This window comes from Hemiscyllium ocellatum, chromosome 12, assembly GCF_020745735.1.
Source record: "Hemiscyllium ocellatum isolate sHemOce1 chromosome 12, sHemOce1.pat.X.cur, whole genome shotgun sequence".
Lineage (NCBI taxonomy): Eukaryota > Metazoa > Chordata > Chondrichthyes > Orectolobiformes > Hemiscylliidae > Hemiscyllium > Hemiscyllium ocellatum.
The window spans coordinates 19,388,569-19,413,610 of NC_083412.1; the positions used below are offsets into that span (position 1 = coordinate 19,388,569).

General features: G+C 42.9%; 1 protein-coding gene across 2 annotated transcripts in view; it reads left to right on the forward strand.

Moving 5' to 3' along the window:
* Positions 1-23,127, forward strand: part of cog3 (component of oligomeric golgi complex 3) — a 66,432-nt gene extending 43,305 nt beyond the window's left edge. For both annotated transcript variants that reach the window (XM_060833356.1, XM_060833357.1), the window contains exons 15-23: positions 676-800; positions 3,773-3,862; positions 5,640-5,760; positions 11,359-11,447; positions 12,349-12,483; positions 14,894-14,969; positions 16,792-16,919; positions 18,642-18,740; positions 20,296-23,127. In XM_060833356.1, the coding sequence (XP_060689339.1) occupies positions 676-800; positions 3,773-3,862; positions 5,640-5,760; positions 11,359-11,447; positions 12,349-12,483; positions 14,894-14,969; positions 16,792-16,919; positions 18,642-18,740; positions 20,296-20,325 (893 nt within the window). In that variant the 3' untranslated portion in view covers positions 20,326-23,127. The remainder of the gene's footprint in view (positions 1-675; positions 801-3,772; positions 3,863-5,639; positions 5,761-11,358; positions 11,448-12,348; positions 12,484-14,893; positions 14,970-16,791; positions 16,920-18,641; positions 18,741-20,295) is intronic.
* Positions 23,128-25,042: the final 1,915 nt, after the last annotated feature.

Here is a 25,042-nt window from a genome sequence, read left to right on the forward strand (position 1 = left end):
GCAGCATTGGCGCTGCCCCTCCCCCCACCCGACCCCACCCCAACCCTCCAACCTCCTAACTCCTGCAGTCTAGCCCTGCTGAGGTAATCGAGTCATGTGTGCATAATTCGGGGAGGTCCCTATTGATCTCAGACAAGTTCCTTTTGGTTCGGGAAGTGACAGGTGGGATGTCAGTAACTGGTAGCGTTTTAACTGACCATCCCTAGTGTCTGCTGGTGGCGTAGGGTCACGATTGCCTCCATGGTGTTAAATTCTGGACAGTTATAGAGTCATAGAGATGTACAAAACGAAAACAGACCCTTCGGTACAGCTCATCCATGCCGACCAGCTATCCTAACCTAACCTAATCTAGTGCCATGGGCCACCAATTGGCTGATAACCCCCTCAACCCTTCCTCTTCACACACCCATCCAGATGGGAGAAAGTGAGGACTGCAGATGCTGGAGTTTAGAGTTAAGAGTGTGTGATGCTGGAAAAGCACAGCAGGTCAGGCAGCATTCAAGGGGCAGGAGAATCGAAGCTTCAGACATAAGCCCTTCATCAGGAACCCATCCAGATGCCTTTTAAATGCTGTAACTGTACCAGCCTTCATCACTTCCTCTAGTGGCTCATTCCATACAATGTTGTATCGTGATGTTGCAGTTCAGTTTATTAAAATTGTTTAATTTTGCACAGGTAACTCAGAAGCTCTGAATCCTCGGCCACAATCGACGATCTCCCCTGCAGATTTGCATGGCATGTGGTACCCGACAGTGCGCAGAACACTGGTCTGTCTCTCGAAGCTTTACAGATGTATCGATGTAAGTTTCGGAATGAAGGCTGAGTTTATTGTTGCTGTTGCCCAAACCAAGTCTTCTCCCTCGTGGCATGATTACAGCAAAGAAGGCGGCCATTTGGCCCATCGTATCAATGCTGGACATCTGATTAAGCTGTTCACGTCATGTTGTTTCCACCACTTTTCCCTGTACTGTAATTCTTTCCACCTCGCTTGTTTGCTGGTTTCAGTCACCTTGATACTTTGAATGAGAAAGTGTATTGGGAGGTGGAGATCCCCTTGTTTTTTTTTTTGGCTATATGAAGTTGTATATAATGAGGACTCTTGTTTCTTCCTTAGTGAGCTAAAACTCTCTTCTGGTCCATGTGGATATATAGTGCAGGCAGATGTGCTACGGAGGTGAGATGAAAGATCGAGAGGAGAAGCTCATGCAGATGCACCAGTATCAACCAGTTGGGCTGAATGGCCTGTTTCTGCCAATTCTATATAATGTGTAACTAGAATTTATTCCCTACAATTCCTTAAAGATACCTGCCAACAGTCCAACATTTAGGACCTGCAAATTCACCATTTCTACTAGCCAACCTGAATTAATCCTGGTGTAAAGTGCTGCTTTTTTTTTAAAGAGAGTGTCTGGAATCTCCACTTAAAAGCAGCACACTGCCTCTTGCATTCGTTCGAGTCTTATCACCATCTTCACAGCAAATTGCCTATATATATAAAAGAACCTTTTAACACAGTTAAATAATCCAAGGAACATTAGCAAACTAAGCTTGTGACCAAGTCACACAGACACTAAGATTGGTTTGAAGGAACATCTAATTTTTAGTCATACAGAGATCTGGGTATATGCTGGCTCTGTCACAATTTGGTACTCATCCTTAAATCCTTGAACTACTGCAGTCCTTAGACTGTAGAACACCCCCTGTGGTGTTAGTGTATGTTGCAGGATTTTGCCCTAATACTGAAAGAACTACAATATATTTCCAAATGTTCCTGACTGCCTTACAGTTGATGGGCTGGCTTTGGGGAGTCAGGAAGTGACTTACTCGCCAGAGAATTCCCAACCTCTGACCTGCTTTTGTGACTCTTGGCAGATTTTCATTGACAAAGAATTTAGAAAGGTGGTACTGATTGGTCGCGAGCTCACTGCTGGCTGGTCAGGCCGACCATGACTGGCGAATGTCCCACAGCAGGTACAAGTGAAGGTGTGATCAGTGCTGGGAACAACTGGGGTCACCCTTCTGCTTTTTTTCTTTGCTCAGCTGCCTCTTCCACACAGTGTTAAAGGTCTTTGCAGCAATCCTGACTTAGCATCTTCCTGCAGCATGATCAATAGCCTGCACTTTCCACTGACAGTGACACACAGAGAGTGACTTATTTAGGGAGTCCTTGAAACATTTAATGTGGAGCACCTTACCAGCTCCAATGCCACATGTGTGCAGTGGTCACTCCTACTGATATTGTCATGGATAGATGCATCTAGTGCAGATAAATTGGAGGTTGCCAAGTGCATTTCCCTTGTTGGGTCCTTCCCCTGCCAATGGGCTAGTCGATCAGCAATGTCTTTTGAAGACCCGGCCAGCTCAGTCAATAATGGTGTTCCTGTCCACTCAGTACCTCTCTCTGAAGTGGTGTTTAACATGGAGTAGCATTGATTCATCAGCAGGGGGAGCAGCTCAGTACATTGTAATCAGCAGCAGAGTCAACATTGTGGAATCCCTCAACTCCCTCCCATTCACTGCTGTACTGTGAACTCTGCTGGGTCTGTCCTGCTGATTGTCAGGACATACCCAGAGATGATGATGGTGTTTGGGACTTTTTCTATCCGGCATGATTCCATGAGGCATGACTATATCAGGCTGACTTGACTGTTTTGAGACCGCTGTCTCAATTCTGGCACCAGCATCCACGTGAACAAGAGGATTGTGCAGGATCCAGAGGGCTGTGAATACTGTAATTTTGATGCCTTAGTCAATGCAGGATGGTGCATCTAATTTCATTTCTTTTATCAGACTTGATAGTGGTTTTGTGCAACAAGGCTATTTCAAAATTGACCACTTTGTTGTCGATCTGGAGTCACATGTGGACCAGATCAGGTCTGGATCTTGAAGGATGAACGAAATGGTGGAGGGACACAGAAATTCAGGAAGGAAATTCCCAAACATAGGGCCAATCCAGCTGAAGCAGAGAAGTTAATCTCCCGTTATAGAGTCTCTGTGTTGCAACTTGTACAGACAACAAGCTGCTGCTTTTTGCTTTAGGTGTATGGCCACCAGCTTTAAGCAGGAATATTCCCAATCCTCGGAATATTGCTCTGCAGAGCCCCACCGCACCTGCCTATAACTGAAAAGCTGCTGTCTTGCTGTTTTGTATTTTTCCACAGGACATGATGATCCCAGTAATCCCAGCACCTCTTGTGTGCAGAAGAGCAGGTCATTTGGTGGGGTTGGGGGGGAATGGAAGATTCATCCTCCAACTCGAAATTCTATTTGATGCATGCGATCTGTACCTGAGGATCAAAACTAAAAAGCAAGAGAGGAGTGAGGCATTTTCTGTGCCTCTGCAGCACATTGTACTGCTATTGGGTTGTGGGGTTGTAACCATCACTGAGATAGGCTCAGCTATACATCATGTCTGGCTTGGGTGGGAGATGTATTTAGAAAGCTAAACCTGAGCACTGAAACATTACAACACAGCACCCAGTTTTAAGAGGCATTGAGGTTCAAATTCCAAAGTAACATTGTACCTTGATCATTTACTTGTAAAGTTGATCATCCCAAAAGAAAATCTCCTGATGCTGCACTGAAAGAATAATTAAAGATGAGGTGGTTGTTGGACCTATTTCTGGAAAGTATTACTGTTATAAAACGTGCAGAATCCAGCTTGTTGTGATTTCTGAGAATCTACTTTCCTTAATGGATCTTTACAATAATTGTTGGTATTGATGATGACTATTGTGTGTGTGCGTTGTAACTGGACTGTGCTTGCCCCCAGCGGGCAGTGTTTCAGGGTCTATCGCAGGAAGCCTTGTCTGCTTGTATCCATTCCTTACTTGGAGCTGCTGATTCGATCATTAAAAACAAGGTCAGTGAAATTTTCCAAATTATTTGCATGAGGTTCGTTTTTTTTTTCTATTCCTTTTTCCCCCTCCCTCCATTCCCTCCCTATTAAATTTCTCACTCACCTGCTCTCTCCTGAAGAGCCCACTCCATGTATGTGTTGTGAGGTGCCTGAGTATATGCTGCTCACTGTCTGGGTACATAATGATCAGGAGTTAGCAGATTTATCCCTCCCTCACTCGGAGACATTGAAGCCAATAAATGCCTGACTTTTGCCATGCCAGCTGACATTAGCAAGCTCTGAAATAATACGTTGGGACAGTGAGTTGGAAAGTGAAGGCATAATTTGATGTTTGTTTTAGCCATGGTCAAGATTGTCAGTTTTCTTGTATTAAAAAAATTTTTGTATTAAAATAGCTTGTATTAATAAATTATTGTGGTTCTGTTCGCCGAGCTGGTAGTTTTTGCTGCAAACGTTTCGTTCCCTGGCTAGGGAACATCATCAGTGCTATTGGAGCCTCCTGTGAAGCGCTGCTTTGATGTTTCTTCCGGTATTTATAGTGGTTTGTTCTTGCCGCTTCCGGGTGTCAGTTTCAGCTGTAGTGGTTTGTATATGGGGTCCAGGTCCATGTGTCTGTTAACACACTGAAAACACTACCATCATAGGACAAGCCAGACAGAGAACAGCCAGGGAATTCCTAGAGGCATGGCATTCATCCACAAACTCCATTAACAGACACATGGACCTGGACCCCATATACAAACCACTACAGCTGAAACTGACACCTGGAAGCGGCAAGAACATCCATCAACAGACACATCGACCTGGACCCCACATACAAACTACTACAGCTGAAACTGACACCCGGAAGCGGCAAGAACAAACCACTATAAATACCGGAAGAAACATCAAAGCAGCGCTTCACAGGAGGCTCCAATAGCACTGATGATGTTCCCTAGTCAGGGAACGAAACGTTTGCAGCAAAAACTTCCAGCTCGGCGAGCAGAACCACAACAACGGACACCCGAGCTACAAATCTTCAACCAGACATTAATAAATTATGTAAAGTTATTTTTAAAAACTTGTGTTTATATAGTACCTTTTGATCTCAGGATGTCTAAACGGATTTTGTAAGTGCTTTTCAGTGTAGTCACTGTTGTAAAATAGGAAACATGCAGTCTATTTAGACACAGTAATCTCCTACAAACAACCATATTGATGATTAGTTAAAGGATTGATGACACTGGGGAAGATGACACCTTCCGATAGTGCAGCATTCGCTCAGTCTGATCCTGGGAGTGTAATCTGGCTTTAAACCACTTTACAAAGCCAGGGTGAAATATGTTAATTAAAAATAAAATCTTGTGTTCACAGAAGCAGCACAGAATCAAACACAGAGAAGGAACTTTGTATTTGAATTTGGGAATGCACTGAGAGCAGTCCATACTGAAGCAGATTGAATGTTCCTTTGGACCACATTTGTTTCCACTCTGTTTGATATACACCGTTGTTAAATACGGGGAAAAATAAACAAATTAGTTCATTATTCAGCTTGGAAAGTGTTGATTTTTAACTGATGTTATTTTGTGTTTTTAAATTATTTTTCTGATTCCTCCCAACATTTAAGGTCTGGTGTCAGGTAATAGGAAAATGATTTCAATAAGATCCAGTGGAATTTTCCTCCCAGCTGTAGGATTTGCTTTTGTAACATGAGCCGCAGACAATGCGCACATGGGCTAACCAGTTTCTCTCATGTATTGTGTCGAAAAGCCTTAATCCCTTCTCTGCGTTTCTGTTTCAGACTCCAACAGATGGGCAGCTCTTCCTTATCAAGCATCTCTTGATCCTTCGGGAACAGATTGCTCCTTTCCACACTGACTTTGCCATTAAGGAGATTTCCCTGGACCTTAAAAAGACTAGAGGTATTGCTTTGTGCTAGCTGGGTAGAGTTGGGTGGTTCAATCCGACCCATCTTTAGCTGTTCAGCACACCTCCAGGTTTATTCTATGTTCACTTGCAATGACCTGCATGCTTTAGGTCCTGCCATATACCTTTTACTAACTACTTCTGCCACTCTATTATTTAAAGCAGCCCTGATTGAGTCGACTGATTTCCTTCTGAATGTGTTAACTCTTTAAGTTAAATGGACAGATAGCATCGTCTTATGTTGAATTTAAAGATTATCTTTGAGGTGAAGAGAAGTTATGTCAGTTTTGCCCCCCCAACTCCAAAATATTTATGAACAGGCATGGTGACTGCCTGCTGCCGGAGTTATGTAGAGAGAGAATGCCCATCATTTTGAAGATTGCTGTAATGGGGATGTGCCATTAGGGGGTGACAAAGCCATTTGTTTCCAAGCTGAATATTAACGCTACAGTACAATGCTTGTATTTCTTGCATGCTGCGAGTCTGCTTGCTTGGTTCGCTCACTTACTGCTGCCCTTGTCCTCTGGTGGCACAGTCCATTTATTGTCAACAACATCTCGCAAAGCATCAAATAAGTTCAAAACAGAAGCCTATTTTACCTCCTTGAGTCAGAGCTACAGTGAGGATGTACAAGAATGGCTAATGGCAGTGCAGCGTCCCAGTGTGAGAAGAACTGACCCAAGCCACAGTATTGCTCTCAGGGGGAGGATCTCAGTCAGTCTGGGCAAAGGCGGGTTAGCGGATGGAAGGATGGGGATTTCGCAATAACGCATTCCCATCCCTGACTGTTGTTTGGAATGGGGAAGGGTCTCTGTCTGACATCAACGTCCTGTTTAGCAGCAATTATGTATCTACTCCAGGTCGCTGGAGCTACATTTGAAAGCAGTCACTCAATTGTCTAATTTGCAATCACATGTCTTGCAAAAGTGCTTTGCACTGTCAACTGTGACCGTGCAAGGATATTAACCCTTGTTTGTATGATGTGTTTTCTCTCAGCTCTGTATTAACAATATGTTTGCCTTTGTAGCGGATAACACTGATCCTGAGCTGCCCTCCTCAGAGCAAGTAACCAATTTCTACATTGCACTTGAACATTAATAAGCTCCTTGTTTTAACTTGCGTAGTTTCTAGTTGAGACATAAGTGAAGGGGGAATACATCCTTGTGGTATTGTTAGCTGGCTGGTTCCTGGTTTTGTCCCCGTATTGTGTGTGCTGCCACCACCTGGACAAAACTGGTGAGCCAGCCAGCTCATGTAAGGCAGGGAGCTGCTGCTGGTGAGTAGTCAAAGCTCCATAACCCACGACATTTGAAACGCGAAACAAGTAAATAAGCGAGAAACCTCGATAAATATCATTTTCGTTCTCAACACCAGTGAATGTGTTGTTGAATGTCTATGGTTACACCATCTCTGTACAAAGTTGCAATCCTTTGGAAAAGACCAGAATATTTTCGTAGCGCGGACTAAATTGTCAAAACTTTCCCCAAAGGAATCGTCAAATCATTTGGACCTTGCAAGTCACTTTCCACCATATCAAACTATCCACAAACTCTGATTGAAGGACTTCTGCCCAAAGCGCTGATTCTCCTGCTCCCCGGATGCTGCCTGACCTGCTGTACTTTTCCAGCACCACGCTCTCGACCCTGATCTCCAGCATCTGCAATCCTCACTTTCTCCTATCCACCAACTGTCCACAGAATGCCAAGCTCAACTTCGGAGGCCTCCCCTTTGCACCAAGGAACCACCTACAGGGTATTCACCAGAATTACGGAAACTTCTGCTGGTCTCGAATTACAATGTCTGGTCTGCTGCAGTGTTGTTGCTGAGGCCCAAGGACGTAGTTTGGTGACAGCTGATGCTGTCTGTATTGTGCACCCCTGGAACTACCGGTTTGGTGAACCATCTGCCATGGCTGTGGGTGCCTCATAAGTCTGAACCAGGGTCTGAAACCACTCACTGCTTTGCCCAATACCATGAGCTCCAGCTGAAACCTTGTCCACACGTCGGGTGATTTCCCCCTCACTTCCATCAGCTTCAGATTAGAACTACAGATATTTATTATGCGCAGCTTCCATTCCCCACCTGATGCTGACTCCTTGCGTCTTGATCTCCTCCTCCATCTCTTTCAATGAAGCAGTGAAATTCTTGCTCGTTTTAGTCCTAGATGGTTTCTCCATATCCTGCCAATGATGAACCCTGGACTTTATATATTCACGTTCTCTGTATCGATGACCTTTATTGCTTCCCTTTCACCAACACTGGTTTATCCACAGTGGCTGTCATAATTGTAGGTCGCTCAAGTCTATCCGACACCCGACGTCAGTCTGGCTGAATTGCTCTTACTGAGTTTGGCACTTCAGGCCTTGGAGCTTGGCCAACTCAGACTCCTGAGATGGCAGGATTGAGATACAAAGAAAGAGTGGATCGGTTTGGACTGGAGAAGAATGGTGGGAGGGAGCTCTTATTAAAAACCTTTGTTCCAACTGGTTAGGATAAACTAATTCAAGTCTGGGTAAATAAAGAAAGGGTGCACCAAACGGGTGGGGGGTCCAAAACCAGGGGTCACAGTTTAAGGATATGGGACAGCCACTTAGGACTGAGATGAGGAGAAATGTGTGGTGAGCCTATGGAATTCCATTCTACTGAAAGCTGTTGAGGGCATCCTCAAATGCTTTCAAAAAAAGGAGTTAGCTGTAGTTCTTATAGCTAAAGAATTCAAAGGGTATGAGGAGAAAGCGGGAACAGGGTACTGAGACAGTTGGTCAGCCATAGTCACATTGAATGATTCAAAGAGCCAAATGGCCTACGTCATCCTTCCATTTCTTCATTGGAGCATCACAGGCATTTTAATGGGTCGTGTTTGTGATTTATTGCCTTTGTTCTTCAGTTGGTAATGTATTTTTTGAAGTTGCATTTCGCTAAAAGTTTAGAGTTGGGTTAAAACTCTTTTCAGCTTTGGACTGAATCTAAACCTGGGGTGGATGCTGAAACCTGGGCTGATTCCAGAATGAGATGGTCCCTGCTGCAGGATATCTCTGCCTAGTCTCACCAGGCCTCTGACTCCAGAACTGGATTGGACCCACATTCTAATAGTCTGTGTACACACACTGAAAGAACTGACTCAAACAGGTGAAATCATGCTGTTCAGTGCTTCTTTGTGAAGTTTAGCAATTGATTCAACACTCAAGGCATGTTTTTGCTCATACTGGATAGATCTTGAAACTGATACCATACTTTGTCTTCCACGGTTTATTCAAACGTCTCCCTTTTTCTCCTTCCAAAAAAAGTTCCACGTTTTTCAAACAGGAACAAAATGGCAAACATATCCCTTTAATAATTGAAAGCAATTTCTGCAACAGTTATCCTGGACAACATATTATCCTAATGCAAGCTGCAGCAGGGCTGTTTGATCTCAGGAATTGCTGACTTCCTGTTTTGTCGACACCCTCATATACAACTTTACCTCCTTGGAGTACTGCACTTAATGGTAGCTTCCATATTATAAAAGAGATGTAGAGGCTGTGGGGATGGTACAGAGCTAAGTACAAGGGTGGCACCAGAGCTGAGAAGCTATGGCCATCGGAAAAGAATGAACAGGTAGCTCCTTTCAACTATAAGACTGAGAACTGATCGGTTGAAACCCTTTATCATAGGGTCATAGAATTGTACAGCATGGAAACAGACCCTTCGGTCCAACTTGTCCATGCTGACCCAATCCCAACCCAATATCCCAATCCAATCTAGCCCCACCTGCCAGCACCCCACCCATTTCCTCCACATGTTGCTGTGCAACAGCTAAAACGAGTCTGGTTTGGCTTCATATACCCATCTAGATGCCTTTTAAATGTTGCAACTGTACTAGCCTCTACCACTTCCTCTGGCAGCTCATTCCATACCCGTACCACCCTCTGTGTGAAAATGTTGCCCCTTAGGTCTCTTTTATACCTTTTCCCCTCTCAAGCTTAACCTATGCCCTCTAGTTCTGGACTCCCCAACCCCAGGGAAAAGACTTTGTCTATTTGTTCTATCCATGCCCCTCATGATTTTAATTTATTAAGTAACTAGATAAGATAGACTTTTGAAGTATTTTATTCAATTAAAGAGGAGAGATTCAAACTAAAGGCCTTTTAATATAAGCTAGTCACTGCTAAATCCAATGAAGAATTTAGCAGAAAACTCTACTGAGATGATGAAAATACCAAGCCTTCAATTAGGAGGAGTAGTTGAGGTCCACAACTTGGTCCATTGAGAATGGTAGCTGTGTGAACAGAACTGAAAACACAGAAGTTTATGATAATGTAATAAGGGTCATGTGAGCTGTGTACCAGCACAGATTAGTTAGGCCGAGCTGAGTGTGTGTTGCTGGAAAAGCACAGCAGGTCAGGCAGCATCCGAGGAGTAGGAAAATCGACGTTTAGGGCTGGAGCCGGAAACGTCGATTTTCGTGCTCCTCGATTGCTGCCTGACCTGTGCTTTTCCAGCACCACACACTCCACTCTGATCTGCAGACCTCACTGTCTCCTGGTTAGGCTGAGCACCCTGTGCTGAAAATTCTACGTGCATAGGTTGCGGTGGCTTTGCAGAGCACAGTTCGGTGATGTTGCCAAATTCTTGAGCTTCATAAACCTGCAGAAGCCAAACCAGACACGTTTTAGCTGTTGCACAGCAACATGTGGTTTAAACTGCAATTCCAACAGACTGTAAGAACAGGAGGAAATGCTGGAAATACACAGCGGACCTCTGAGAAAGTGTAAAGGGAAGGGCTTGGCTTATACTTGGGAGAAAGACACATGGGTCTTTGCCAAAAGTCGGAAGGTAATCCGGCTCTTTTGTGTAATGAGAGAGGTAAGAGCGCACATCTTGCAATTAAAAAAAGTCAACTGATTGAATGACACAAATTGTTTGACATGAAAACAGATACCCTTGTTACCCTCTTTCCTCATCATGGGCTGCTGACTTTTTTTTTCACTTTTCAGTTCTGGCGTCTTTTTATTTTCTCTACTTTGAACAGTCCGCCCTGTCCTTCTGGACTTTTTTTTCCCTGTCATCAAAGTTTTCAGGTGCATTTTCTCTTCTTTCCCCAGCCTGCCCTGAGCCTGTGGGCATGTAGGGGTTACTCAGACCGTGCTGTATTGCTGCTGTTTGATTGTTGATGATCCCACTGTGGAGCTCCTCACAATGCTGATGAACTCCTTCAGTGCCGGATTAAATACACCCTGCAGAACGCTCCTCTTGACAACTGGTGGGTATGCGTCAGCGATTTTTACTGCGTGTTGAACTGACTGGATGGGAAAAGGTGAGCGCTGCACCAAAGATACACTCTAGATGTTCAAATCCCCCTCCCCCCTGCCATGGAAGTATGTCAAAAGATGTCCAAACAGATTGATTTAAAATATTTGTTTTGGCAGGGGTTCCAAATGAAGCCATCCATTATAAATATATTAATGGACATGATGTTCATGCCAGAGTGTGAATTTACATTTGCTTCTGGCGTTCAAATAGAAGGCGTTTCCCCCTTGGCCAAATTCATTTAAACTGTTCTGTTTGACACGAGTGCCTGAGTTGAAGTGATGCTTGAATATTTTCTCTTACAGAGGCAGCTTTTAAAATGCTGAACCCCAGATCTGTCCCCAGGTTATTTCGACTGAGCAGCAACAATTCCATCCTTGAATTCCTGCTTGAGGTACGGCTCATAGTATGTTCTGTGTTTTTTGGGGGGGGCTTTTGGTGAAAGTGGATAGTTCCGGAATAGACTTCAGCTTGTGAGGCAATAACATACAAAAAAGGAGTAAGATTTGACTTTTCATTGGCCTGGATCCCTCCCAGACCTTGAGCTGATCTGCCATTCAACAAAGCTCAACTGATTTGTGATTCCAGCTGCACTTTTCTGCCTGCCCCATGACCATTTGTCCTTTTCAATTCATTCATGGGATGTGTGCATCGCTGGCTGGGCAGCATTTGTTGCCCAGGCCTGGGGTTGCCCTTGAGATGGTGATGGTGAGTAGTCATCCTGAACCAATGCAGTCCACGTATTGTAAGTGGGTGTACAGTGCTGTAAGGGAAGGACTTGCAGGATTTTAACCCAGTGCCACTGAAGGAACAATAGTATATTTGCAAGTCAGGATGGTGGGTGGCTTGGAGGGCAATTTTCAGGTGGTGGTGTTCCCACGAATCTGCTCCTTTCACCTTCTGCATGAAGTGGTTGTGGGTTTGGAAGGTGCTGTCTAAGGGTCCTTGCATGTTGGAGCTGCACCCAACCAGGCAAGTGGGGAGTATTCCATCAGACTCCTGACTTGTGCCTTGTAGATGGTGGACTGCCTCGTAGCTCAAAAATGTATCCAATTCAGCCTCATTTCCCCCTCCCCAAGAGAAGTGTGTGTCACGGCCCCTAGCTGGGTACCTGTATACAATACTGTGGACAGTAATAAATAAATGAGGCAAATACACTTTTGGTTGTTGTAATGCTCAGTTCAAACCATATAACACAGATTCTTTACAAGCGTTGCTAAGTTTTTACAAACAAAGGTAAGTATTTGAATAATTGCTGCTTTGCAAAATGGTTAATTTTCCTCATCTCCCTCCAGGGGTCTCCAGAGATCAAGGAACATTATATAGACTCGAAGAAGGAAGTGGATCGTAATTTGAAGTCTGCTTGTGAAAAGTTCATTCAGCACCAAACCAAACTCTTTGTGGGACTCCTGGAAGAGTTTGTGACCAAAGTAAGGAAGCTCCAGCTTTGTGCTAACAACATAAGAGGAGCAGGAGTAGGCCATTCAGCCCTTTGAACCCAGGCCACCATTCACTTAGGTCAGAGCTGATCTACTTCAACACCAATTTCCTATGCTATCCCCATGTTCCTTGGTGTTTTTAATAATGTAGAAGTCTGTTCATCAGTCTTGAACAAACTCGATTACTGAGACACCGCAGTCTTTTGGGATGAAGTCCAAAGATTCATTTGCCCTCCAAGTGAAAGAATCCCTCTTCATCCCAGTCCTAAATGATGCATTCCTTGTTTTGAGACTCTGTCCCTTGGTTCTCGACCCTCTCCCCTAACCAGCCAAGGCAAAAGCCTTCCCTGTCAAAGCTCTGTATCTTTTTTCTCTCTTTAATACCCGTAAGTGCTCTTACACACAACTAAACATTTCTCCCCCCATCACCAAATCACCCTTTTTTTTTCATCTATTAACCGTTATAAGAATTTTGTGTGTTTTTGAATGAGATCACCCTCTCGTTCTTTTAAACTACAGAGAATAATGGCCCAGTCAGCTTAATCTGTCCTCCTAAGACACCCCTCCATTCCAGGAATTAGTTTAATATTGTAAGTTGGTGTTTGTAACTTTGGTCCCAGTCGGCGACACCATGTTATAAACAATGTTCTTTCACAATGGGGTTAAGTAGAAGGTCCAGGGTTGAGCTGACCATTTGGAATACTGGGATGGATACTGAGTACTCTGTGAAGGCAGCAGTCATTGAACTGGATAATTGCTGCTGTCATACCAAACTACGTGAATGATTTGTTCCTGTATTGGATTACTGTTAACTACATGAGAGTAACTGCACTGATGTTTATTTTCCATGTGCCAGGTTATACTTATACAGCGTTCTTGGTTACGGGTACAAATGGAGGGAACAAAATTTTAACCCACTCCCTGAATGGGATTGGTGATGAAGTTGATTAGAGTTTCTCTGGACTCTTCCCAGCTGTTGGATGAAGTCAATGTTGTGAGATTGACCCTTAAGTTTATACATTAGAATTTGGAGCCTGGTATGTAATTGTCATTGTTCACTTTGAGAGTATGGGCATTCATTGTCCATCCTCGGTTGCTCTAATTCGGCAGTTCAGTGCAACTTGATGGCTCATATAATAAAGAGTTATCTGGGTATAGTTAGTAAGTTTGCTGCTGATACCAAAATTGGAGGTGTAGTGGACAGCGAAGAAAGTTACCTCTGATTCCAACAGGATCTTGATCAGATGGGCCAATGGGCTGAGAAGTGGCAGATGGAATTTCATTTAGATAAATGAGAGGTGTTGCATTTTGGGAAAGCAAATCTTAGCAGGATTTATACACTTCATGGTAAGGTCCTAGGAAGTGTTGCTGAACAAAGAGACCTTGGAGTGCAGGTTCATAGCTCCTTGAAAGTGGAGTTGCAGGTAGTTAGGATAGTGAAGAAGGCGTTTGGTATGCTTTCTTTTATTGGTCAGAGTATTGAGTACAGGAGTTGGAAGGTCATGTTGCAGCTGTACAGGACATTGGTTAGGCCACTGTTGGAATATTGCGTGCGATTCTGGTCTCCTTCCTATCGGAATGATGTTGTGAAACTTGAAAGGGTTCAGAAAAGATTTACAAGGATGTTGCCGGGGGTTGGAGGATTTGAGCTATTGGGAGGGGTTGAATAGGCTGGGGCTGTTTTCCCTCGAGCGTCGGAGGCTGAGGGGAGATGTTATAGAGGTTTATAAAATCATGAGGGGCATGGATAAGGGGGTGGGGGAGTCCAGAACTAGAGGGCGTAGGTTTAGGGTGAGAGAGGAAAGATATAAAAGAGACCTAAGGGGCAACATTTTCACACAGAGGGTGGTACATGTGTGGAGTGAGCTGCCAGAGGCATTTGGATGGGTATATGAATAGGAAGGGTTTGGAGGGATATGGGCCAGGTGCTGGCAGGTGGGACTAGCTTGGGTTGGGATATCTGGTCGGCATGGACGGGTTGAACCAAAGGGTCTGCTTCCATGCTGTACATCTCTGACACTCAAACCAGGTAGGGGCAGCAAGTTTTGTTCCTTACAATCAGTTGGATTTTTACAATAATCTGCTAACTTCACATTCATTTTTACTGACAGCTGCCTTTTATTTCCAAGCATTTTCTGAGTAACTGAGTCCCAGATTTTCATGGAGGGTTTGAGTTTATTTTCTAGATTGTTAATCCAGGCCTCTGGGTTACTAATTGCAATTGCATAATGGTGCCTAATTCTTGCAAGTAGTTTAACTTATATGCAAACATAATTCAGCACCAGTTATCTTTTGTGGTGTATTTAAAACAAACTGGACATAACATTTATTCGCAGATTATGTCTATATGTTTGTACTCTCCTGTGATCTTTGATAATGATGAAAAATTCCTGTTGTACAGGTATCGGCTTTAAAAACAATGGGTCATCAAGGAGGGCCGAAGTATAATCTAGCACAGCAGCCATGGGCACACCCAGGTGCGTGTGGTTCTATTCTGTTAGAATTGTGTTTTACTTCAGTTCTGCTTCTAGTTCAGGATCTTCCTTTATCAAAAGTGAACTTGGCATGACGGTGAAAAAATTCGTAAAGCCAAAGTACAAAGGGATCTGGGAGTGCTAGTCGAGGATTCTCTAAAGGTAAACATGCAGGTTGAGTCTGTGATTAAGAAAGCGAATGCAATGTTGTCATTTATCTCAAGAGGATTGGAATATAAAAGCACCGTTGTGCTACTGAGACTTTATAAAGCTCTGGTTAGGCCCCATTTGGAGTACTGTGTCCAGTTTTGGTCCCCACACCTCAGGAAGGACATACCGGCACTGGAACGTGTCCAGCGGAGATTCACACGAATGATCCCTGGAATGGTTGGTCTAACATCAGAGGAACAGCTGAGGATCCTGGGATTGTATTCATTTGGAGTTTAGAAGATTATGGGGAGACTTAATAGAAACTTACAAGATAATACATGGCTTGGAAAGGGTGGACACTAGGAAATCGTTTCTGTTAGGCGAGGAGACTAGGACCCGTGGACACAGCCTTAGAATTAGAGGGGGTCAATTCAGAACAGAAATGTGGAGGCATTTCTTCAGCCAGAGAGTGGTGGGCCTGTGGAATTCATTGCCGCAGAGTGCAGTGGAGGCCAGGACGCTAAATGCCTTCAAGGCAGAGATTGATAGATTCTTGATGTCTCGAGGAATTAAGGGCTACAGGGAGAATGCGGGTAAGTGGAGTTGAAATGTCCATTAGCCATGATTAAATGGCAGAGTGGACTCGATGAGCCGAATGGCCTTACTTCCACTCCTATGTCTTATGGTCTTATGAGCTGCATGCTGTGAAGAGCTCAGATGCTATTTCCAATCCTGAGAAAGGCAAGCGTTTTCCAATTTCTTCATCGTCCGGACCCATATTTGGGGCAGCACAGTGGCTCAGTGGTTAGCACTGCTGCCTCACAGCGCCAGGGACCCGGGTTTAATTCCAGCCTTTGTGACTGCCTGTGTGGAGTTTGCACATTCTCCTCATATCTGTGTGGGTTTCCTCCGGGTGCTCCGGTTTCCTCCCAAAATCCAAAGATGTGCAGGTTAGATGAATTGGCCGTGCTAAATCGTCCATACTGTTAGGTGCATTCGGCAGAGAGAAATGGGTCTGGGTGGGTTACTCTTCGGAGGGTTGGTATGGACTTGTTGGGCTGAAGAGCCTGTTTCCACCTTGTAGGGAATCTAATGCCAACCAGCTAGTCTTACCCAAGCGCACCATTGACTCTGACAGAAGTCAAGAACTTGCATTCTGAAAGAGTTGTTTTAAAATCTTGAGGGCATCCCAAAGTGCCTCCCAATGTTTGCTGCATGTTGTGAATTCAATATCTTCATGTAAGTAAACAAAACAATGTCTCTTGATTAGCAAGTATAAGAAATGATCAGTTAATTGTTCTGCCTGAGGGAGCATTGTTAGGCAGAATGCCCGGGAGATTCCAAAAATCTGAAAGATAACACTGCTGACGGTACACTTTTCCTCAGTACTTCAGGGCTGTGTCACCGTAGGTTATATGTGGGAGTCCAGGAGATAGGGCTTGTACTGATACGCCTCCCAATCATTGAGCCAAGCTGGCCAGTGCTGAATAAATGGGAGCCAGCTAGGCGGTTGGTGCAGCAGTGGTGGACATAGTGTATTTCTGTCTCAGGCAGTTGTCCGAGAACAACCCTGAAGAATCTTTTTGGTCAGCTGCTTCACTGCATAAAATTGTACAAGGTTTGTATCCACAATGGTGGTATTAAGACACTGACTTTGTTCTGTAAATTTTTTCAGCAAAAATTAATGATGTTGTGGCTTCTACGTACAAAACCATCAAAGTTCAACTGCCCACAACATTGAGAAGTCTTTCCTTGTATTTGTCCAACAAGGATACAGAATTCATTCTGTTTAAACCTGTGCGGGTAAGTCGCCGTCGATCGTGTAAGTGCGATGATGTATACTGAATCCAAGCCTTTGGTTGAGTTCAGCCAGTGTGCCGATGCTTTAAGGCAGATTTATCTTTGATGATCGGATTGTACCTGATTTACATCATGATATCACTAATTGAAAAATTGCTACACTCAATATCTGTTAGGTAGTTCAAATGCAAACCCAATTAATTGATCCATATCTCACTCTCCGCTCAGTCAGCTGATCTCCCTAGGGATTACAGGGTGGAGTAAGCAGCCCGTTTGGAATCCGCTGCCAGCCTTTGGTGTCTGGACCCAAAAGAGCAAAATTCCGCGCACTGAACCAAAGTGTGCTAAGTAGAAGTTACCAGTGACCTGATCAGTATAGTGATAAATGCAATGAAGATTGGAAGTCATTAAACTCACTATGAATGACAGGATCTCTTTAAAACCTTCTATATTGAGGCTAATTCTACATCATCTCTTCTAGCTCACTTCTCACCTGATGAAAGATCATTTTAACTTAATTTTGGGAATTTTAGATAATTTCAGTTTCAAAGTTTGCATCACTGAGTCTGAAAGGGGACAGTTCTCCTTTTTTTGGTCATTTTGTGATTTTTGTCTGGTGCCTTGGGGCATTTCACAATGTTAAAGGCACTATATAAATGTAGACTGTTGGCAATGGCAGCTTCAAACTCAGTAAGCTGTTCAACAAAGTGGTCTCACAAGGTTCCTTTCCTTTAACCAAAGCTAGGTTAATGAAGTTAACACCTGAAAGTTGAAGACGTTTATGAATGTCCAGCTCCCTGGCAATGTCAAAACTTGCTGCAGGTTGTGATTTGCCAGCCACCTTTGTAATCAGTCCACCTCCAGGCTGCTTCCTCGTTGTTGAGAGAAGCAAGTTGAATTCAGCTTTGCAAAGACGCTACAGTAAACTCAAATACAATTCAACTTGTTACAGGTTCCCATGACCTCAGGACCTGAAGTTGGACGATCGCTAACCAAATCTTAATGCCCAGGCTTAGGAGTGCCCCAGCTCAAATTTCAAGTTATCCATGATCTGTTGTTTAACCAACTGTTCCACTTTAAGATAACAGTAGATGTTTATTCTGAAGTGTTTACTGCATTTTGACCATGTTTGACAATCGTTTTTAGGATGTGGGAATATTGTGTTGCATGTAGTACTAGTTCCATTGTGGTATGATTTTTTTCTTTATTCGTTCCTGGGATGAGGGGGGTCGCAGTCTCAGCAGCATTTATTGCCCATCCCTAATTCCCAGAGGGCATTTAAGAGTCAACCACATTGCTGTGGGTCTGGAGTCACGTGTAGGCCAGACCAGGTAAGGATGGGAGTTCCCTTCCTCAAAGTGAGCCAGATGGGGTTTTTCCGACAATCGGCATGGTCATCATTAGACTCTTAATTCCAGATTTTCATTTTTTAATTGAATTCAAATTCCACCATCTGCTTTAGTGGGATTCGAACCCAGGTCCCTAGAACGTTCTCTGGGTGTCTGGATTAACAGTCCAACGATAAGTACTGAGTAGTACTGACATAGTTTGAAATAAGGCGTTAGTCCCTCAGGCAGCTCACAGGACTCCTACTTTATTATGGTGCCCTGACTATTGTCTTACTGTTGGATTTTAAAAATATAACAAGTTTCAGTTAGCCACGATACTGGCATATCCTTGTCTGGTCCCCAGTTTTTAGACTTTTTTTTTCCCCTGTTTCTTTAGACTAACGTTCAACAGACATTCCAAAAATTGCAAGGAGTATTGCAGGAGGATTTCAGTGGCGAGGATCTGCAGATTATAGCATGTCCCTCCATGGACCAGGTAAGATCTGGGCAGGAACAACTTGATTGGTGCACACAGCTTTGTGTGATCATTCTGGGCCAGGTTTTTGACTCATTAACCCCTTAGTAACCAAGGATGTGTGTGTTATTACTTACTTGGGCAAACAGAATGGATATGTAATTTAGTTGTGACATTGCTTGTTTGATTGGAGAGGAGTGCCAATTTATTGTCAAGTAAAAACAGGACTCCCTGGAACAATCTATTTTGAATATTGCCGAAAAACAACATGTTTTGTCAAAGCTTCTCATCAGGACATTTACAAGAGTAGCAAAGTCAAGGGAAGAACCATCTTTAAATAGAATGAGAAATGTGTGCTGATTGGTTGGTATGTGAACTTTAGCAAGACTTTTACCAATCAGTTGCTACCCAATCAGCACACCCTTCCCATATTGTAGAAAGACATTGCTCCCCTTGACATTGGTATTCTTGCAAATTGTCCTGATGAGTGCGAGATGAAAAGCTTCAACCGAATGTCTTTTGAACAACAGTTGAGTTCTCTGCTACCAAACAACATTCTCATTTGTTACTAAGGAAGTTTATTTTCATGGCCCAGTTGAGTGAAAAGTTTTAAATTAGTCTCCAATGGCATTGCTCAGGGCTAGACTTCATCATATATACATCTTTACTATTTGCAGTATATTTTGTGGTTGCTAAATAATAATTACCTGTAGCTTTAAATTTCTATGTTGGCAAATGTACATTCATGTTGAGTTAGAAAGTATTCAATTGCAAGTAAAATGGGTTAAAGCATAGAATCCTGAAAGTGTGGAAGCAGGGTTTGACCCATCCAGTCCACACCGACTCTCCGAATAGCATCCCACCCACAGAATGAATAGCAGATAAAAAGAGCATTTGGCCTGACAGATAAATGTTAGTGTTTATGCTCTGTCTGATACTTTTTCAATTAATGGAAAGGGCCACATTGAATCTCACACAGCTCTTCAGGAAACTAAATGGATTGCAGAACCTTGTATTTGATTTAAAGCTACATTCCTCCATTGCGTTTTAACCTCAGTCAAAGCAAAGAGGCCAGCTCTTAGGCTGCATTCTGAGTAAGGATCACTAGACTTGAGATGTTCACTCTGGTTTATCTCCACAGAGGCTGCCAAACCTGCTGAGCGTTTCCAGCAATTTCTGTTTTTGTTTCTGATTTTCCAGAATCCGCAGTTCGTTCGGTTTTTATTTAAGCTAGCTCCTGACTTCTCAAACCATCCTGAAAGCTTGATTTCTTTGTGCATTCAAGAAATGTGTTCCAATTTGAAAGTAGGAGATTGCCTCATTAAAAGGGCTGTGATCTCCTCTGAGCGTTGCTGACTCTTTTCCTAGTCACTGACTTACAGGAGTGAGCTGGAGAGGAGAGGGTCAAATTACAAGAGGTTACTTGGTGTAGGAAATGAAGTTCCCTTACAATTCAAGTAAACAAATTGTTGGACCTATTTCATCCTCAACTCCATTAAGTTTGACCAAGTAACAGGTCAGAAATGTGCATATCCTGTCAGAATGATCCTAACTTCATTTCTTCTTTTCCATTCAGATAAGTCTGTTATTATCTGCTACCAACTAGAATCACTGTCAGACAGTGGAAAGAGGAAGTGGGTTAATGTCCAGCACTTAAAACTAGACATCAACCAGACAAGGGAGAAGCACTGAGCAAGTTGGAAGGTATTTGGAATGAAATTCTTTGCCAGACGAGAGGTTCGGGGATTACTGACTCCAATTTTAGCTTCTGCAGAACGTCACTGTCTAAAGGCCCATGGCTGTTTGCTGAAGAATTTGACTGTAACTCTAGTTACCACCTTAAAGCTACAGTCCAGTCTTAAACTGAGACACCTGTTTGCAATTTCAGGTAGAATGTAACCTGAGCTATTGTCAGAAAGAAACCTGCCTGCCAAAGACTGTGCTTCGTCACTGAGGAGGCTGGGTTACCTGAAGTAGTTGCTCATTTCACAAAGCCTAAGGCATTTTTTTTTGCTTGTCTATACGTGTTTGCATATTTTCTATACTTGGTATGGGACTGTACATTAAACAGAGGAAATGTGATTGAAATTAGTATGGAAATGGTGTCGGTTGCAAAGGTTATGTTAATGTTGATGTGATATTAAAGGGAGCTTTGAAGAGGTCTGTACTGGAGCACAGTTTAGAGTGACTCCCCTTTGTGTATTAGCATTGTGCATTCTGCAGGGTCTTTTTTTTTTAAACCCCCCTTTCTGTGCAATCTAAGGGTTGTTAATCTTAGGAAATGGAGCACCTCTCATTTCAGGTATGCAGTGTCCCTCCCAATTATAACACAGACGTACTGTTAAGTTCTTTCTATCCTTCAGCTACTTAATCACAGAAGTGGTGCACTACTGTGACCTTTTCCATTACCTAGCTTTTTGAGTCAAGGATTAGGGTCATTGGCCAGCTAATGTCAAATTAACAACTGGATTGGGACGACACAAATTCATGTCACTTAAGCATTAAAATAAAGAGGACACCCGTATCAGTCTGAGCTGTGGTTTAGTCATGTTCCCAGGAGTAAAAGATTGGCATCTCAACATGTTAGTTTTCTCCATTGTTTTACAGAAATATTCCCATCAAGGTGAAATGGGAGTGGTGTTTATGCATCATGGCCCCAGCCCAGCCCATAGATTGGTCAGTAACAGGGTTTTTCTGTCCTCGGACATTCTGCTTTAACTATTCTGCACTGATTCATTGTAAACTATTGCTTTGGAACCACCTTTGTAAGATCTACAGTCTGCTTCACTATCTGTGCAGCACCTAGCCATCTGAATGCTGAAGTGTATGCAGTGCAAGTCGCAGTTACAAACACAAGTTGTAGCTGGGCTGCAGATTGACTCCTGGATGGCAGTTTTCCTTAGCAATGAATTTTGTTTATAAATCACACTTCCAGATGCAAAGATTTGCATTGTAAATGTTCAACAGAAGCCAGGCTTGCATCTCAAGTCTCCCAGCTTCATCACATTTGTGTGTTCAAGATTCCTTGATGGATGATTCCACATTATCTGATTTTAATGTTAACAGCTCAAGAACAAACTGTTAAGTGAACATGGGTAAATCTGGAATAAGGTCCTTTCATTGATGAAACAATCGTGTGACCCTGATCACTGCTGTAAGTTGCAATGTGATTTGTCGGAGGATTTGAATACACTGCGATAAAGTTTAAGTTAATAAACACACAACAAAGATGAAACCCAAACTACTGATCCTGAAATAAATGCATCAAATTAATTTGCAGTTCATCACTGAAAACAACAGAAGTTTTGTTTATCCATTTCAGTGTTTTAAACCTTGAGCTCCACTGTTAACTGGGTCAGCGTCTGGTACGAATATAGAAGGAGCCAGTCAGTCAATCCTTAATTATTGTATCTCCTGCCTAGACAAATGCTTTTTATCCAAGATTCTTGAATGGGAATGATGAAACCATCAAATTGGAGTTGTGTGTGGGGGAGTTGAGATCATAGCTGAGAGCCAGCTATAGTGAAATTCAAATGATTTGGAATTGAAATATTCCTTTCATGATAAAGGCCTTCACTATACAACTTCTCATATCCTTAGTGAGTAATTCTGCGTGGTCTGCAGGGAGCAAGAACTTCCAGGGGTTGGTCTTCGCTGAGTTAGCTAACCTAAGGGGATGTGGTCAGTGAGTAAAATGATGAGTTTCTCCTCCCTCTCTCGGGTGAGTATATTAGGGAATGATACTGGAGGAGCAGAGCCCTATGTAACATACGGTGGGGAGCATAAAACATCCCTAACCCATTTAAATTCAGCAGTGATCTTTTTCAGATGTCGTTCAGTTTGGGAGTGAGAGTTAGATATTCTGAACCTGATTTACTTTAGCAGTAGTGTCCATGAGTTTTCACGTTCCGTTGATGCCTGTTCCAACAAACAGATTGGTGTTAAAACAGCCTGATGTTGTGTAACATGAATGTATATGTTGTGAAATAACAATGATTTTATCTACAAAATAATTGGGGGAAATGCACGATGTACATAATTGGTTTCCTTGTATGTAATTAAATGACATTTTACTACAGTGTATATAATGGGGGCCAGGGAGGCGACAATATATTTGCTATGAAAGGTATACCTGCATTTTATATTTTAGAAGTTTTTCTAAATAAAATTGACTCCTAGTTGATTCCTTCAGTAGACAATTCCAGAGACAGTTAGAGACAGTTAATAAAGCAATCCAACTTATTGATTCTGATTACATTATTTTGGTTTGCTGAAGTGTTTTAAAGGGTTTACATATGTAAATGGTATGTATATAACGAGAATAATAATATAAACATGCTTGCTCCCACCACCCCCTCCCCATTTTCTTGGTGCAATCTGATAGTTTTAATAAAACATTTTCAAATAAGTGTGTGCTGCTTTTGAACTCATCCCCTTGCCTTAAGCTGTGCGCAGAATGGTTTTAACTGATATAAGTATTTCTTATGTTTCAATTGACAACAACTTATAGATTGCCAGTAAAGTAAGAAAACATTTTAACAACATCTAAAAAGGCGTAAAAGAAAATAAAATACAGAGCCATGTGAGATGTTAGGCCGGATGATTAAAGTGTGGACTGAGAGGTTTTGTAGAGTGTTTGATTATAGAGACAGAATTCCAGACATTTAGGGCCTAAACAACTGAAGGCTGGGGTTCCAACTGCTGGAATGATTTTTAAAAAAAAATTGGACAAAAATTGATAAAAGAGGGCAGCAAAAGATGAGCATAGGTTGGGTTTGTGAGGCTGGAGTAAATTACAAAGTTGGAGCCATGGTAAGATTTGAAAGCATGCAATATAATTTTTACTCAAATTACTGAATGAAACATTACTGCTCATTGCCATCTTTATTAATGTAGGCCAATGCAAAGAGCAATTATAGTAGAAAAGTCGGGAATCAAATATATAAACAATGTTGGAAATATTTAATTCAGGAAGAACACTTGACACATTTCAAGTCTCAGTCTGACATGAATTGGAGATTTAACAGATTTTAAGCATTGCTGGATAACATTACATTTCATCAAAGCTTTTTGTCCTGCTCTCATCAGGACCACTCACAAGAATATCTATTCAAGGGGGAAACCAACATTTGTATTGTGTGAGTGTGCTGATTTGGTTGGCAAGTGGACTATGATTGGTAGAGGCGTTGTGAAGAATGCATTAATTAATACCGATAGGTAATTACCCAGCTTTGTTTTCATTTCAACCAAGCAGGTTAACTTTACTTGGTCAGGCATTGCCATGGGGAATGAGCCAATGGTTCACTGTTATCTATTTTGTTGAGTTGAAACAGGGATGGGTTGTGTTGTTTCCATCTGCAAAGAACAGGGCCCTGTGTATTTAACATATGTAGCTTCTACTGCATGCAAGTACGCCATACTGCAAGCCCAACTGAATTGGTTGTCATTGGAATTCTTCACACGTTGTTATCTAGCAAACGTTGTCCAGTTTTAAGCAAGTACTGGGAGAAGGAAAGGGGCAGGACTAAAAGGCAAGGTCTGTGATAGGGTGAAAGACCGGAGTGATTGGGTAATGGGGCAAGTGAAAATAAAAACGAAACTGGAGGAAGTGTAAATAGCGACAGGGGAATCACTACCCGCAGCTGCTGCTGTTTTTGTGTTTAAAAGAGGAAGCAATGGCCACCATTGGAAATATTTGAACTTCACATAGGGTCCTGGTCCTTGAGCTTCTATTGAGTTTTGTGGGACTAACGTTGAAGGTAGAGGTCAACATGAATGGAGATTTAAAATGGTGAACAACTCGCTCAGGTTCCCGTTTGCGGACTGAACAGTAGTGTTCTCCAAAGTGATCGCCAGTGTCAGGTCGGTCTCCCTGATGTAGGGCAGGCTGCACTGTCAGCAGCTAATAGTGTTCTCAGTTGAAATACTCCCAAGTAAATCGCATGGAAGGAGTGTTTAAGGCCCTGGATTGGATTAGAGTACAGTGGACCTACACTTTTAGAATCATAGTGTAAAGGGAGGAGGTAAAAGAACAGTTACGCACACGACAGTTGCAATGGAAGGTGTGTAGGAAGGGTCGAGCTTTTGAATACAATAGAAGAGTAGATCAGAGTGCTGCAGAGAGATTGTCCCTCAGCTCAGTGGTTAGCACATCTGCCCCTCTGTGCTAGTGACCAAAGTTTGATTCCAGCCTTGGGCGACTGTGTTGCACATTCTCCCCGTGTCTGCACGGGTTTCCTCCGGGTGCTCCGGTTTCCTCTCACCGTCTAAAGATGTGCTGGTTAGGTGAATTGGCCATGCTAAATTGCCCGTAGTGTTCAGGG